Below are 17,688 nucleotides of genomic sequence, written 5' to 3'. Positions count from 1 at the left end.
AAAATGACAACAATCAAAACATGAAAATAATGTACTTTTTCTGCAGATTTCAAATATACTACATTCATTAAGGTTAATGTTGCCCATCACATGCTACTAGCCTAAGAAAATTTGTCAACTTTTATGAGCCTAAAAAGGTAAAGCGATCTTAATGAAATTCATACCGTTAGATTTAGAATATTAGAAAACTCCACTGTAGAGGGTTCAATAACCCATCTACAAAAATGTAAAGTTTTGTATTTTTGTTAGAAGAAAGATCACGGATGCGTGTTTATTTGTTTGTTTGTTTTTTTCTCCTAGAGGTGAGGCTTCGAACCAGTGTCACAGAAGATACTGATAAGGCTCATTCGAAAAAAAGTAAATGTTCTTGTGCCTCTTCAAGTGACGAAAAAGATTGGAAGTCAACTAGAACCTCTCCCACACCCTTTTCCTCCAATGATATCTGACAAAAGTTTGAGATAGCCATTTTGTTCACATAGTTAAAAGGTATAATAACTATGACTCTGGGAATGACAAGAAGTCTACAGCCCCTAGGGAAAAAGATGTAAGTTATGCAACCTGCCGATTGTTTACATATAGTATCTGTTATTGTGAAATATACGGACATTTCCGGGTGGGGGATATTTTCAGGATAAAATTTTACACAGAAGAGGGAGGATTTCCAGAATGATTTGAAAAATAATCAGAAATCAAATAAATAAAAAATTCAAAAGAAAGTAAGGACAATTTTCCAAGGGGAACTGGCTGAGAGGGATTTTTAGGGAAGAGGGAATTGTCCAGGGGACATTTCAAGGGAGGTGATTTTCAATGAGGGAGATTTTCAGGACAAAATTTTGCACAGTAGGGAGAGTATTTCCAAAATGATTAGAAAAATGATCATTAAGTAAATAAAAATTCAAAAGAGAGCACGGACAATTTTCCAAGGAGAACTGTCTGGGTGAAATTTTTAGCGAAGAGGGAATAGTCCGAGGGAAATTTCTAGGGAGGAGATCTTGCGTGGGTTAATGTTCCATGGAGCATTTTGCACAGGAGGATTTTTTCATAAGGGAGGGAATTTCCGGGGGAAATCCTCCACTGAAGGGGAGGCAGATTTCCCATTACGATTTGTTCTTTTCAACTTGTATTTAGACATTATTTAAAGCCGTCATTATCTAAATGAAAAAGTATCCTCCCAAAATAGGAAAAAAAAGACTTACGAAGGCAGTGATTCCGCAATCCTAAGCAAAAAGGCCACAAAATCAACATCTCCTGTAAATCCCAAGCGCTGTTTGACGTTACCCCAGCGTCTAGCATTTCCAACTCCAATGTAAACGCTGCAAGAAGACCTGCACAATCATAGTGACAACACTGGTGAAAACGCAAATACAATAGAAAAGAAAAACTAAGTAAAGGTCCTGACCAAATCAGCTATGTAGGGAACCAAAATCACATCCCCAAAATACGATAAATTGTACATAATACACTCAAACATATAAATATATATAAAATATAAAAAACACGTAAATAAATACACTAAAACATGTATATATATATATATATATATATATATATATATATATATATATATATATATATATATATATATTTATATATACTTTCATTTACTTAGTAAACCTTTAACAGATGGAGACTCTCCCCTTGAAACGAAAGCAAAACCATCAAAAATGAGATTTGGCTACACTCCTCAAACAAAACGAACAAATAAAAAGTCTTAATTATCCTAAAATGTTTCCTAAGCACAGTTGAATATAGTAAAGGGTTTTTAGCGATTTTTTAAATATTTATTAATAAATATTAATAATAGATACTTAATAGTTAATAATAAAGTTAATAGTTAGATAAATAGTTAATAATAGATATGTTAATATCTATCGCGAAGGTGGCCGATGTAACTGCTGATTTGCCACCTTTCGAATGCCTAAGGCTCTATTAGTCTAGTAAAAATGTAGTTTGAGGTCAAACAATTGCTAAATGAATCATTCTTTCACTACCTGACTAAAAAATATGTGGAAGTTCTTCATGGGCAAAGGTACTAAACGGAAGTGGAAATTCTTCATGGGCAAACTGAAAAAAAGCTGCTAAGCTGCTAAACTACTAAACTGAAAAAAGCTGCCACTGGCCATCATGTAAGCCACTCTACCTAGGGCCATCAAACCTTCTCTTCAAGTTAGATTCGTTGTGTAGATTATACTTCGAGACTCCACATAAACTCAAATCTAGGTTGAATATTTTAAAGTTTACGTTAACAATAGTTGTGTGTGATTTTTTTTTTTATTAGTGTTCTTTTGAGCCTTTTTTTGTAATTCTTTTACTTAATTTGATGTTAGCTAATCGGTAGAATAAACTCCTTTATTTTTCTTCTTTTTTCTGTGTTTTAGTGTTTTATATTGATTCATCCTATAGGCTTTGATGGAATGCATGAAAGACTGCTTAGAAGTTTAAGCAGATTATAAATGAACTTCTCTCAGTCTTTTTTCGTTAATCTCTTTTATTCTTTTTCTTCTTTTTATCTCTTTCACAATGCTTACTCGTTATTTACAGACCACTACGATAAATTATGATCTTTATTAATAGATTGCAACATAGGTGCACATATATCTGAGGCTTAAAAGAGGTATCAGGATTTTTTTAAGGAGCGAGGAGGTGAAAAAAAAGCATTTCTATGGCTAATTTTTTGGTAGTCTTTGAAGCCTATCTTTTTGCACAAGGAGGACACCTGTTCCTGGCCCCTTTGTGCAAGCATGGGCTGTATTGCAAAAACTTGTTTCTCTTAAGAAAAAAGACACTAATAAATACAACATATAGAGGTGCCTAAGGTGTTCAGAGGTCAGGACTCCTAAATACCGTTACTCCAAAAATATTTGTTATCATTGTATCCTTTTTTTTCTTTTTTTCTACGATTTCTAGACTTTTATGGAAGTAAGTAGGATAATCAACTTTAAAGTTAATAATCTTCATCAGCTAATGTACACCTTTTTATTCTAACTACGTTTTTACCAAGGGTTTAGGTTCTAACGGCCTCTGCTTGTCACAAAAACAGAAAGTACTATTATTTAGCCAGTGTAAATTATCGACAAGCTCAGTCGTACTAAGACCAATTAACGGATAAATATATTGGGTATATATCCTATTTGTGCAAATATACAATGTACAAAAATCAATGTGCAAACATGTAGCCCAAAATATATTATTAGATACACAAAAGGTTATATGAAGGCTATATTTCATTAGGATTAACCTAACTTTTCCTTCTACTTGCGACTAAAGAAAAGAAACGGTAAGGATAGACGCGCTAAATAAGAAAATATGCTTTTGGGCTAAGACTAGATTTAATTCGAGAATCGGCTTGAGTCGAAAATCGATTAGCTTAAATTTGAGCCAAACTCAAACTTAAGAGTCAGTGCTTACACGGCTTCAAATGTCAAATCGACTCAAATTTGAGTTTGTTCGCGAGTTGAGTCAATTCAGCTGATAACTCACGTGCCATGTCTATAAGTGACTTTGATCTTGGGATCTTTCCATAAGTGGGTACTAGTTATGATGAGTCACTGTTAATATTAATAGTAGATATAGCGCCATAAGTATTAGTTGAAGCGGTATAAGTAGTATATCATAGGCTAGAATTTGCAACGTGTAAGAAATTAAGCTGTACTCAAAATATAAGTACGTACTCAAGTACGCTTATTTTCATACTAATAAGAGCAAGTCTAAAAAAAATTCAAAACCTCTCGTCCTATTCTCTCAGTAATAATTAATTATAACTAATATAACTAATAATTAATCTAACGTGAATATTTGATTATTATATCTGTTTTCTCATGAGGCCGCAGAAGAACATATAAACAGATTTATGTCTTTTTTTTTCTTGCTTAAAAGTAAACATCTCAATAGTAAACTTGAAAAAGAACTGGAAGCTAAATCCATTTTCTGTGCATTTCTTATATTACAACCTTATCTAAAACTCCAATAATAATAATATAGCTTTCTACATTAATTCCCACAAAAACGCATTAGAGGAACTAGTTATATTTTTGAGAAAAGAGAAAAACTAATTCTTGAAAAAAGAAAGCTTTAATCTTTCTCTTGTTCAAAAGAAATGTCTTAAACTAAACCTGAAAAAAAGAAGATAAATCTCTTTATTTACTTTTCATACATTAAGTTTCAATTAGAATCTAAATTACAGTGTCTACATCAGTTCTCGTCTAGACGTTGTAAATGGACAATTTATTGGAGGGATATAGAAAGTTTTATTTAATTTTTTCTCTAGCTTAAAAATAAAGTCCTAAACTACTCCTCAATAAGAAAAGAAAAACAGCACACACCTCCTTACTATGTATCTACTGGGTCTTTCCTCTAGTGGCACATTCGGTGGGAACTTATTACAAGGTCTTCCCCGCCTTTGCTTCAAACTTTCTAATTTTAGTCTCCTTCCTTCATCACTATCCTTTTTCATTTTATCTCGCACTAAATTTTCTCTACATTTAAAAACTTGTTTCTTACAAAGAGAGAGAAAATCCGTCTGTATCCCTTAAAAGCAATCCCTATATGTTCTACCTTGCGTACGCGCATTTGTCAATAATTTCTCTCCGAACAGTTTGACTGTCCCTCCTTGCTAGAAAATCACTAAATTTCCTCTGCGTTTCTAGTAACAGAGATAGACATTGCTTTCTAAGATAGGGAGCTTTTGTTCCCCTGCTAAAAGAAAGAAAGCTAGACAAATAGTTCTTGAGAAAGCTTGGCTATTGTTAAGTTTTCAAATAATTTTCTTTTTTGCGTGAAAAAATTTTGAAGAATCAATGAAATGATAATATTTTTTAGACTTTTTTAGATTTTAAAAATATTTTTTTAAGAAAGAATAATTTTTTGCAGATGAAAATTAAGAATATCGTTGAAACTGAAACGAAAACGAAATTATTCTCTATACGAGGGATCTAAGCCCCTCCCCCTCTAGCTCTCTTTCTATTTTCTAAAGCTCTGCTAATCGTTTCATAAAAAAAATCCAGCGCAACACAAATAGCCAGTAGGAAACTGTGTTTTACTTAAATTCTGCCTTTCATAGCCTCTGAACTGAAAACTTCACGCTTGAACCAAATGCGCATCAATAAGGCCCTCCATTCTCGAAGCATCGTGAAAAATGTTTACTGTCCCATTCACATTGCCCTTGTTTTTGACCGTTCGTTCTTGCAATATTGGAAAAATTAGTCAGACTTTAGTGTAAAAAGGGAGGGTTAGTGGAGGGAGCAGCAACCTCATATACATAATAATTTCTCTTTGTTTTACTTCAAGGTTAATCTTTACTTTCATTTGAAAAAAAAACTTTTGGTACTCAATTTTTGTGTTTTTAATGTGATATTCAGGCTCGTCATCATACAAAATGGGCTTCCACCCCCAGTCACCACTCTTTATATTAAAGTTTGACTTTGGCATAACGGTGATCGTCATAAAGGGCTAATTTACTGCGTTCGCCTATAAAAAATAAAATGGATTGTCTCTGGAAATAGACTTCCGTTTCCCCAATAAAACAGGTTTTTTATCCCTCAACCAGGGGTGGCTCTTGGGGCAAGCGAAGTAAGCGGTCACGTAGGGCGCCGAGTGACAGGGGGTACCTTGATTAAAGGGCACCCACTGTGGAAAAGGGAGTCAGAGGCTTACTCTGTGTCGGAGGAAGAGACCGCCATCGGGTGCGATGTGACTTAATCAAGACAAAAACTATAAGACAGTTGTTGAGCCTCTAAAACCGATTTACATCACCTAAAGACTGGTGTGATTTCTTAGGCATTAAATTGCCTCAACTTGAGCTTTTCCTCTTGGTGCAACGCACGTCAGTTGCTAGTGACATTATGACACTAATTTCAAATTTCTCAAAGAGAGTCGTGTTTACGTAGGGCAAGTGTAATGATAAATCGAATGAAGCACTTCGATAATGCCGACGACTAAATTCACACTAAGTGCCTCTTATTGTGTGTTGGTTTTGGTTTGTACCCCTTTCTGATTCGCATAAGCTCACAAAAATTAATAGGTACTATATCCCAGACACAGAATTAATGGGTGACCACATTGCACTCAAGCGGACGGGGGGAAGAGGGGAAGACTAATGTAGACACATTTTCTTGCACAGCAGATTTTTATTGTAATTTTAAATCTCTTTAAATATGAAATAATTACGTGAGCACAAAAAGGTCAAAGCGCAATTGTTTTATTATGATTTCTCTGGAAGTAGGGGAGAATAGGCTGCGGCACTGCGACATCACAAAAACCGCCCGTACCAAAATAATTCTCTAATCTACAGTGCCATTTAATACTTATCAACTTCTATGTGTTTTGACGGTTAATTGAACAGTTAAATGTACCTCATATCTTTATGTACCCGTTTAGACAACGATACATATACACACTGTGCCGATTATTTCCTTTCTGAAGGAAATATACGCAGTTTATAATTTGTCAAAAATATACCAATGTTATTGGAGTACGTAAGTTAAATGGAAGGCAAATGCATTTTCATTTATTTATGGTTATATTTCCCATTGCCTATAGTTTTTTCAACAGTGTAAATATTCTATCAACTATTCTTATTATTCCAAAATGACCACAGTTTAGTAAATTTTTTACTATTAATCGCTATATGTTGACAATTCAAATAATCAAACCATATATATTTAATCATTTCTGTTACCGGAAATACATCGCTACGTACTGTGTCGTCTGCATGGTGGCACAGTATCCTAAACAAGCACCAGAAGTCCCTGGTCCATAGAGAAAATTATCAGTTTTGGCAATAATTATTCCTACGCTTAAGTTTGAACAAAACTGTTGATTAAGAGACAGAAAGATTTATTCGTGCTGAAACATGCCTTATATGAAGCTTCTCAAGGCCAGAAACTCGATGTATTTGGTAGGAACTCCACCCTGGGACTTACTAAGAAATTAAAAATAAGTTTCTGTTTTGTTCAGTAACATGGCAGGACCTCCTGCACAAAACAAATATGGTGAGTAAGTCGTTGCAAAAATTCACGAACGATTTGCAAAGTTTGATGGATCTAATAAAAAGTGTGCAATTATTTCTAACCAAGATAAGATCTTATGAAGGAATTAACAACGTGATCGCCAATGCTAAGGAATTTTCCTAGGATGCTAAGGATCCTTAGGATGCTAAGGATGCTAAGAAAAAATTGGTAATGTTCCTGAGTTTGAAAAAGAAACCACAGTCCACCGATGGAAAATAAAAAAAAAAACAATTTTTTTATGAGTAGGAAGATAAAACTACAAATTCTGGAGAACATTCATTTAAGGTCAATTTCTTCTTTGTCGTGCTAGACACTGTCATATCCTCACTAAAGAAGATATTTGAGCTAACGGAAAACTATAGTGAAAGTTTCAAATTTCTCTTCGACATTCAAAGCATGCAGAATTTCGCGGATAAAGAAGAACTGAAGAAATCCTGTAAACATCTTCGAATCATTGTGAGTGAAGGAGAAGACAGCAATGTGAATGGCAACGAGTTTTTGAGGAATTGCAAATTTTCGCAGAAATGCTGAAGGGGTCTTAGGAAAGAAAGTCAAAACCGCAAATAGGAACATAAACGGACTGATTTATGTTTAATAGGGAGGAAGAGGGGGTTGTATTAGAATCATTTGAGTGATAGATAATATGCAAATATAAGGAATGTAAAGAAAGTGGAGAAAGCATTAAAGTATGAACTAAGGAGGTATGAAGTGGAGGCCATGCATAAAATTGTCGAAGATCTGGAAAATGCAGCCAGACGGCATAGCACTAAAATAGTGCGCTGGCACATTAATAAATTGACGACAGAGAATAGTAAATCTGAACTTATCCCAGTTAAAGATAGGGACGGGACCACAATTAGTGAGTTAAAGAGAGATGGTATTAAACCGTGATAGATTTACAGGAAAACGCATAGAATAGAATGAAAAAATTTGTGACACTTGGAAGACTTATGGAAGACTTATTTTATGAGTGAGAATTTAGTAATAGTACTAAAAGGATTAAAAAACAATAAGGCCCCAGGTGCTGATAGTGTGGTAAGTAAATTTCTTAAATATGGTGGTTATGAGGTTAGAAATAAGCTACTGGAGATTATGAATATGATTATTGAAAAAGGGGAAGTACCTAGCGATTTTAGGAAAACTCTATTAAACCCCAATACAAGAATGATGACGAGAGTGAGGTGGGTATGGTAATTACAGAGCCATTAACCAGGTTCTTTAGGTATCAAATCACCTGGTATGATGATATATTTTAGACTTAGATATGCTGTAAATAGAGTTTTAAGAGAAGAACAGAGTGGTTTTAGGAAGGGTAGAGGATGTGTCGGCCAAATTTTCCCTCTTGGATTAATTATCGAGAAATACGTGAGTCATCAAGCACCTTTAATCCTCAGTTCTATAGATTATGAGTAAGATAGAAGCTGATAGACGATGTTTAGCGAAGGTCTTAACCTTGTATTGTAAAAAAATATATACATAAATAACAGTTTGCATCCACATCGCTTTTTACTTAGCTAGCGGTATTGCACTGCCTATGGCATCAGACAAATACATTAGGACGATTACTGTTATGTATGAGAATAACATAGCTACGGTTAAGGTAGGAAGTGAGGTTAGCAGCTGGTTTCGTATTAAATCAGGAGTTAAGCAGGGTTGCATTCTATCCCTATTTATATGGATCAATTTTATTGACTTTGTCCTAAGAAGCACAGCTAAGACAAAGAGGGCTGACCGACCGCATTTCAAACAGTAGGCTCTACAAAAATTGAGGTTCAATCCTGCTTTCTAGGGCTATAATGAGAGAAAGGTTGAGGTGGCTAGGGCACGTTCTGCGGATGAAGGATGACAGATTGCCAAAGATTTTCCTTTTCGGCCAGCCGTCTAGGGCTAAACGGAAAGCAGGGCATTCGCGGTCTGGGTGGGAGGATGTCATAAAGAAAGATTTAAGGGAAATGGGAACTTCCTGGGAGGATTTAAATAGAGATGCTTTGAATAGAATGGGATGGAGGAGTGTGCGTAGCTGCATCGGCCTCAGTAGGCTTGGTCCTGCGGTGAAATGTTAGTAGTAATAGTGGTAGTCTTTAAGAACGACCGCTGAAACACAAGGGCCATCGAATTGGAATAAGGGACAAAGCCAGTAACAAATACTTGTTACTTGGACTGATGTCATGACATCCCCATAGGCATAATTACTGGAATTTTCAAACATACTGAACATGGGCGCCCATAAGGGGGGTGGCTCCAACCCCCATCCATGGCTGAATAACACGGGCTTATATTTTTATTAATTTAAAAAAAATTCCACAAAACAAGTTTTTCAATGAAAAGTAAAGAGCTCCATTAAACCAAAAATGGGCAGGAATAAAGTCAAATAATCTTCAAAGCGTAAAACTACCACAAATCACTATCAGGAAATAAATGAGGTTTGAAACAAAAAGAAATTAGAATAAATAGCCAGGTCAAAAATTAATCTTAGACAACCCCCATGCCTTCTCAAGACCAAAACATAATTTAGGCTTTAAAAAAAACGACCGTGGATTGTCAGTTTAATATACATATACTGATATTTATTCCTTAAAGTCTCGAGTTTTTTTTTTTATTCAAGTAAAATATATAAACACGTTTTGAGTTTGACCTGGCTATTTATTCTAATTTTCTAATTTCTGTTCGTTTTGATTTTCATTTACTTATTGATAGTGATCTTTGGTAGTTTTACGCTTGGAAGATTACTTGACTTTCTTTCTTATCAGATGCATTTGGGGATAATATGACGTGAGGTATAACTGCCCACCGACAAATTTGACTCTCAAGCGGGCACTTAAACTTCCGATTTCCAATCCAATGAACCCTCTTCGAACTTAATGTGACCACACTTTCCATAAAAACCTCATATTCCCTCGGGGCATAACTTACAAACCTTGCCCTGAGGGGGGCGGGGTGTTCTCATCCTCAAAGACATAATTTCTTGACTTCTAAACTACGTCAAACAGAATAGTTATCTCATATTTTGATTGGAAGTGTTCGGGGAAATGATGGGTGTGCGGGGGGCTGGTTGCCCTCCAATCACTTTTTACTATTAAAGAGGATACTAGCCCTTTCAATTTCCAGCCGAATGAGCCCTTTTTGATGTTTCTGCAATAACAAATGACCATTTTAAAATTTCTATCAGATGCATTTCGGGAAAATACAACGTGTATGGGGGGGGGATAACTGCCCTCTGATCACTGACTCTTAAAAAGAACACTCCAACTTCTGATTACCAGTCCAATGAACCCTCTCCGAAGTTTATATGACCACGCTTTCTATAAAAACCTTTTACATCTCAGGGCTCAACTTACAACCCTTCCCCTGAGGGCTAAGGGGGGGGGGTTCATACTCAAAGACATAATTTCTCGACCTGTCAACTACGCTGAGCAAAATGTCTATCTACAAAATTTTATTGGATGTGTTTGGAGAAATGATTGAAATAGGGGGTCCAATTTCTTTTGACTGCTATAAAGAACACTTCTGATTACCAATCCTATGAGCCCCTTTGAAGTTTATGCAACCACCCTTTTTCTAACAGCATTATATCCCCAGGACATAACTTACAACCCTTGCAGTGGTGGTTGGGGGGGGGGGTCATCCTCAAAGTCATAATTTCCTCACCTTTAAACTACGCTGAACAAAATGGTTGTCTCAAATTTTTGTTTGGATGTATTTCTCAAAAACAACTTCATACTTTTTCGGGAAAATTGGTATCTTGGAATATTCTCGCATAAAAAAACGATCTAGATAGGTCAGAAGTATGAGAAAATTCATTAAAAGCCACACTTTTTTTTGCAAATGATGTCGTGTACTACGTTAGTAGATCAAATAAGCATTTTATATGACATTATTTAAGCATTTTCTTATATGAAGTCCTGCACAGCATAAACAATATTGTTGAGTTTCAACGCACCAATAACTTATACAAGGGAAAGTGGGTATCTTGGGATATTCTCGGATAAAAAAACAATCTAGATAGGTCAGAAGTATGAGAAAAGTTATTAAAAGACTTAATTTTTGTTTTTGAAAATGATGTCGTGTGCTATTTTAGTAGATCGAATAAGCATTTTATATGACATTATATAAGCATTTTCTTATATGAAGTCATGCACAGCATAAACAATATAGTTGATTTTCAACGCACCAATTATTTACATAAGGGAAAATTTTGGGATATTCTCACATAAAAAACGATCTACATCAGTCAAAAGTCTGAGAAATTTCGTTCAGAACTTAAATTTCGGTTTCAAGGAGGCACACTCGTGCCTCTTTAAAGAGGCGAACCACGACAATGTTAAGCGATCTTCGGTTCCAGTGGTCACAGAGGGATGGGGAGGGATGCATTTCGTAGCCCGAGCTCCAACTAAGAAACCTGCCAAATTTCATCCCCCTTCGACTTTTCCTTCATGGAGCTTATCCGCGAAATTTCAGCTCGATCCGATAACTCCTTCCCTGTTTTCCAGAAACCACGCATAGCCACTTAATGTTCATATTCTCCTTTTGTTTTTTTTCTGCCTCGCCTACAGGTCACAGCCGACATCGGATCTGGGTGTACGAAGACTCATTCGGCGTGGAATTCTCCGAGTAATTTTCCTGGAAAGTTTCGTCGGAAAATCTTAACCCCCCGATTTTCTAGCTTAGAAAAACCCATTTCCCCATAAGAGCCCATGTTAATTTTTGAAATTCTTAAAAGTTATTTAAAAGTTATATTTATACACATGCAGGTATTTCGGCTTCAAACATGCCCGGTTAGCTCAGTCGGTAGAGCGTGGGACTTTTAATCCTAAGGTCAAGGGTTCAAGTCCCTTATCGGGCTTTTTTTTGTCACAAAATATGAAAAAAACTTCGTTTTCTTAAAGAGGCTGCGTCCCAAAGTCGAACCTTAAAACGTACAGGAATTAGGAGAGGCAGTCCTAATTCCTGTACGAGGAGTACAGGAATTATTAAATTACATCCACCATGGATTGTAGAAAAACGTACAGAAATAATATGAAAAAAACTTCGTTTTCTTAAAGAGTTAAAGAGGCTGCGTTCCAAAGTCGAACCTTAAAACGTACAGGAATTAGGAGAGGCAGTTGGGGGGCTGCCACCCCCCAAACCTCCCGCTTTTAAAGACTCTTTTCAACTGCCTCTCCTAATTCCTGTACGTTTTAAGGTTCGACTTTGGGACGCAGCCTCTTTAACTCTTTAAGAAAACGAAGTTTTTTTCATATTATTTGAAAAGACGTCATATACTATGTTAGTACATCATATAAGCATTTCTGAGGACTTCATATTAGCATTTTCCTATATGATGCCAAATAGCATAAATATGATTGCGGAGTTTTCAACACATCACTTACTTATATAACATAATGTCTGTTGGAAGGCCCAAAAAACGATAATTTGCAGTTGCAGTTACTATAAATGCTGATTCCTTGGAACCAACACCTCAACTACCAAACGTGATAAGATGTAAAAATCAACAAGTTGGACCATCATTTGCGATAACACTAATACGGGCAGCTAAAGCAAAGGCGTTGGCTAAATTGTCTGAAGCAATCAAAATCCAAAACGTATCAAAAATGAAGATGAAGAGCAAAGATATGGGCGGTTAGAAGACATGCAAAAACGATAATTAGAGCATGTCAAAAATGAAATGAAGAGCAAGTACACAAATACACACGCGCTTAGAAGAACAGCGGCGGCGCGTCAAAAATGAAAATGGGAAAAAAACTTTCTTTTCTTACAATGATTTATCTAGTCCAGGTATTGTAGGCATTGACAACCTTATCCATGTCAAAATCAAAAACCCAATCATCATCGCTATCATTTTCAATTTGTTTGTTTTGCTTTACCTCGACTTATCTTTCGTCACTATGAAACACAAATCGCCAAAACTTTGTTTTTTTTTTTAACAAATATGTAATAGGCATTGATGACCTTATCCATGTCACAATACCGAACTCAATCATCATTGCTATCATTTTTAATTTTGACACGTTTTTATTATCGCTGTCCAGGTTGATTTTCATTGACTCGCTGACACGTTCGGTGTTGCATGTCTTCTAACCGCATGTCTTTGCTCTTCATTTTCATTTTTGACATGCCAACGCTGTTCTTCTAACCGCGTGTGTGTTTGCTCTTCATTTTTATTTTTGACACATAACCACTTTTCTTCTAATCGTGCGTGCCGTTGCTCTTCATTTTCATTTTGACTAACTCACTTGCTCAGTGTCATATGTCTTCAAACCGCGGGTTTCTTTGCTCATTCTCATTTTTAACACGCTCTAATTGTCCTTTTCGCATATCTTCTAACCGCCCGTGTCTTTGCTCTCCACTTTCATTTTTGACACGTTTTTGGATTTTGATTACTTCAGAAAATTTAGTAATGGCCTTTGCTTTCGCTGTCTGTATTGGTGTTTTGCTGCCGTTAGCTGTCGCAACTGATGGTCCAGGTTGTCGAATTTCACATCTTGTCACGTTTGATAGTTCAGTGTCGGTTCCAAAGAAACATCATTTATAGTAACTGAAACTACAAATTTTCATTTTTGGGGCCTTCCAACAGACATTGTATTATATAAATAACGGATGCGTTGGAAACTCAACAGTCTTATTTATGCTATGCATCACATCATATAAGAAAATGCTTACACGATGTCATTAGAAATGCTTATAGGATGCACTAACATACTGCATGCCGTCGCTTGCAAAAACCAAAATTAAGGCTCTTAGCGAGACTTCTCACCTATGCAGATCATTTTTCTAAGCAAGAATATCCTGAGATGCCAATTTTCCCGGAAAATATGCAGCCGTTTTTGAGAACATACATAAATACATAAACAATTATTACTCACGTATATATATATATATATATATATATATATATATATATATATATATATATATATATATATATATATATATATATATATATGTGTGTGTTACTAACGGAAAGGAACTTGAAATCCCTTCATGAAGGTTCTCTAATATGCTGAATCTGTCATTTTATTAAGAATGCTCGATCTCCGGGAAAGAACTCACAAACACTTGTAAGAGACGGGTAAATAAATAAATCAATAATAACTCTAGAAAAGCCTAATTTACGGTTTAGCGCAAAGCGAGATAGAAAGAAAGGGGGGGGGTAGGAAGTCAATATGTTGATTTTAAACTTTACTACCACTTTTTACGTTTATATAAAAAAATACGACCTTTTACTTAAATAGAGGAAGACGTAAATTGACAACTTAACAATATCAAACGAATTGAATAACTTTTTAAAAGTTTTCTATTCCGAAATTACGATATTCCAAAATTTAGCCCTAATACTTGCGTTTGACACAAGAATATTTTACCGACACGAACGGAATAAGACCCAACTATAAAAGGATAACATTTTTCCTTTTGATAGTAAAGAGGCGGAAAAGGATACCTTTTCATTTCTGGAACAATGTCTTTACTTTCTATTCAATACTGTTTCCAGGAAGGCTTCATACTTTATATTAAAGAAACGCTGAAAAAATAGACACTTGACGGCAATGGTCAACAATCGTTGCCAAATTTAGTTTCTTGGAAACAACAAAAGTCATGTTCTTGGAAATCCACTGGTACAATAGAGAAGAAATCCAACTATTGCTCACTAATTAAATTAAGTTCAAATGGCAGCTATACAATATATATAAATTCCAAGAAAATTGGAAGTTAGAAAAGTCAGCTCCCCTAGTAGTCGTCCAAATGGTCTGACGTACCTACCCTTTTTCACAGTTTAACAAGAAGGAATAGCTATTTCTATTGAAAGTTAAAAAGGCTTTATAATCATTTCAAATTCAAACTTAATAAAGGTTATCGAGCGCGCCCACATCCTATAAATAAATTAAACAAATCAATGGACCTAATCTGGTTGGTCCATAGACGGACTATTCATAATTTTCAATAGTAGTAGGAATTATAGTCTGGCTTTGGTATTATTAGTAGGTGAAAATTTCGTCATAAAGATAATTAGAACATCACTCCCAGCCACCTTGTTATGCAACGCAGTTAGATTAGTAGTGAATGGGGTTTACTGAGTTAACACACCGCAGTTCATGCAGATTTCAAAGTCGGCAAATTTGATTTTTCGTTCTTTAACTTTATTCCTTTTTGTTAACGAGGAGACTGAACTAACCACCCTCAAAATTTAAATAACATTATAAATTATAAGATTTTTTTAGAATAACTAAAAAGTAGCATCAAGAATTATAATGAGAAAATCACGCCCCCCCCCCCTTTTTTTGTAAAGCTGCTAAAACGCAAGAATTCTATTTAGAAGTTTCATTAAACTTCTGTCAGAATCATTTCGCATCTGTTTTCACATGCTCGGGTAGTGATATCATTTGAAAGGTATTACAGGGGCATTGCCATCTTCTAGTCTAATAGGAATGCCAGCAAAACAGATAATTTAGCAAAAACTAAGAAAAATTAAAGACCACAGCATACACTACCACTCCCAACTTTTTTTTTCCTCTTTTTTAAATAGCATCCTAGTCGTAGGTAACCGCTGGAGAAGTTATAAAAATAAACTGGTTTTTATGGATCGAAATGAAACTAGAGAATAAACAAGGTAATTAAACAATTTATTTCAAACCTAGGCGTGGATTTTTTTTTGTCTTAACGTTTGAAATACAGATAAAATTCTAATTGCAGCTTTTATACATAACGCTGTGTGTTGTCGCGTGGCATTCGAATGGAAAAGGGGCTTATTTAGGGCGTTTTAACACTATGCTTTGAATGTCAAGACCAAATTCTTAGGCTTACAAACCCTTTTGAATTATTGGTGCAAAACATAGAGTGAATTTAAAGATACATTTTCTTTTTCTGAGCGGACTCGGACTTGAAAATAGATAGCCCTTTACAGGTCTACAGATCTACCTTATATAGCTGATAAAAAAAAAAAAAAAAAAAAAAAAAAACACCGGTAAAAATCAACACTATTATCCAATTAATTAGAAAGAGCAAAGTTTTACTGATTAAAATAAAGAGCAAAGCTAAAAAATAAAACGAATAAAATTTGTGCATCCCGGTTTAAGCAACTTATTTCTAAAATATTAGATCAAAATAAACTACTCGTAATATCTCCCTAAATTTAAAGAGTTCTGAGAAACTAGCGCTTTACTGAAAACAAAAACCCGATTACAAAGAAAAACCGACGCAACAAAACCCAACAAGGAGCAGAAAAATTTTCACGTGCCCTGAAGGAAATAAAACACTAATTTATAAAGCTCTCATTAGTTTTTCACCATCCAGGAAGTCAGTAAATTTTAGTCAACAATTTAATTCCTCAAAACCTCAGGTAAGATGGGTTTTCAGTAAAGCACTAGTTTTTCAGAATTCTATAAATTTAAGGAAATGATGCGAACCGAACGGCACTTTGTGCAAACTACTACTGCTGTTAGTACAACTACTGTTTCTGCGACTACAACTATTGAGGCTTAAAGGTATTAAGATGAAACTTTCAGGATGTTTATAAAAGATATTGAACAAAACAAAACACCCTCTATGCATGCAGGTCACTACTAACACTCCTAATACCACTACATCTGAAGCCGAGGGTATAAAGGTGAAACTTTCAGGGAATCTTGTGGGTTGTGTTGTATTAAATAGAAACACTCTATGTCGTTCCAGGTTATCAAAAGAGCGTAAAAGCAAAATCCCAAGAATAGCTTAGAGTATTAAACTGAAACTTCCAGTGCGCGCTGAGGGGTATGTTGAACCAACCAAAAGGTACTTTATATGCAAACTACTATTAATTCTTCTACTTCTACTACCCAGGCTACTGTATCTACTGCTTTATTTTTCAGTTTTAGTTTCAGGGATATTTGAGGTGATCTAAAATTAAATCAAAATTAGGCTACTATGTGTAACAAATTTTCAAAAGGGCTCATATGAAACGCCCCAGTAACAGCTAGAAGTGTTATGTTGGAACTTTCACAGCATGTAATTAAAATTTTTTAATTAAATCAACATCTGCAATATATCTACGGAAAGGCTAAGGGCATTAAGGTGAAACCCTCAGGGGATGTTGGGGTATATTTTGAACAAAATCAAAACGTACTATATGTATGTTGGTTGTCAAAAGGGCGTATCAACAATATCACAGAAATGGCTGAGGCATTAGATTAAACCTTTCAGGGCTACTACAGCTACTACTACTACTACTTCTGCAACTCATGACACTACTATTTATGCTACTACTGCTTTTGCGACTAATTATGACTGTGACTGCTAGCAATTGTCACTACTTCCGACTGCCAAAACTTGTGACAGTGACTCCAACTATTTGCAATTCCGACTGTGACTTCTTGAAACTGGGATTACAATTACACACAACTGCTACTACTGCTCCTCCTACTACTACTACCACCACTGCTACTGCTGGAACGACTACTACTGCTGCCACCTACTGAACTAAATCAAAAGAGTATAAGTGCATCCAGGTTGTCAAAATGGCGCAGATGCATTATGATAGGAATGAAATAGTATATTAAGGTGATACTTTCAGGGAAAGTTGAAGAGGATATAAAATTATACCAAAATAAAGTATGTGTAACGGTAAAAGATTTTGAGCATTATTTTGGACCTTCAGAGTATGTTTTTGGGAATGTTAAACTAAATCAAAAGACACAATGTGAATCCAGTT

General features: G+C 35.3%; 1 protein-coding gene across 4 annotated transcripts in view; it reads right to left on the bottom strand.

Moving 5' to 3' along the window:
* Nucleotides 1-4,762, bottom strand: part of LOC136039763 (uncharacterized) — a 93,677-nt gene extending 88,915 nt beyond the window's left edge. The window contains exons 1-2 of one of the 4 annotated variants that reach the window (XM_065723622.1): nucleotides 4,323-4,762; nucleotides 1,197-1,325 (exon numbers count right to left, since the gene is read on the bottom strand). In XM_065723622.1, the coding sequence (XP_065579694.1) occupies nucleotides 1,197-1,325; nucleotides 4,323-4,453 (260 nt within the window). In that variant the 5' untranslated portion in view covers nucleotides 4,454-4,762. The remainder of the gene's footprint in view (nucleotides 1-1,196; nucleotides 1,326-4,322) is intronic. The other 3 variants (XM_065723623.1, XM_065723624.1, XM_065723625.1) reach the window with 3 other exon arrangements.
* Nucleotides 4,763-17,688: the final 12,926 nt, after the last annotated feature.

The sequence above is a fragment of the Artemia franciscana genome, chromosome 20 (genome assembly GCF_032884065.1).
Source record: "Artemia franciscana chromosome 20, ASM3288406v1, whole genome shotgun sequence".
Lineage (NCBI taxonomy): Eukaryota > Metazoa > Arthropoda > Branchiopoda > Anostraca > Artemiidae > Artemia > Artemia franciscana.
This window is presented reverse-complemented; position numbering and strand designations above follow the sequence as displayed.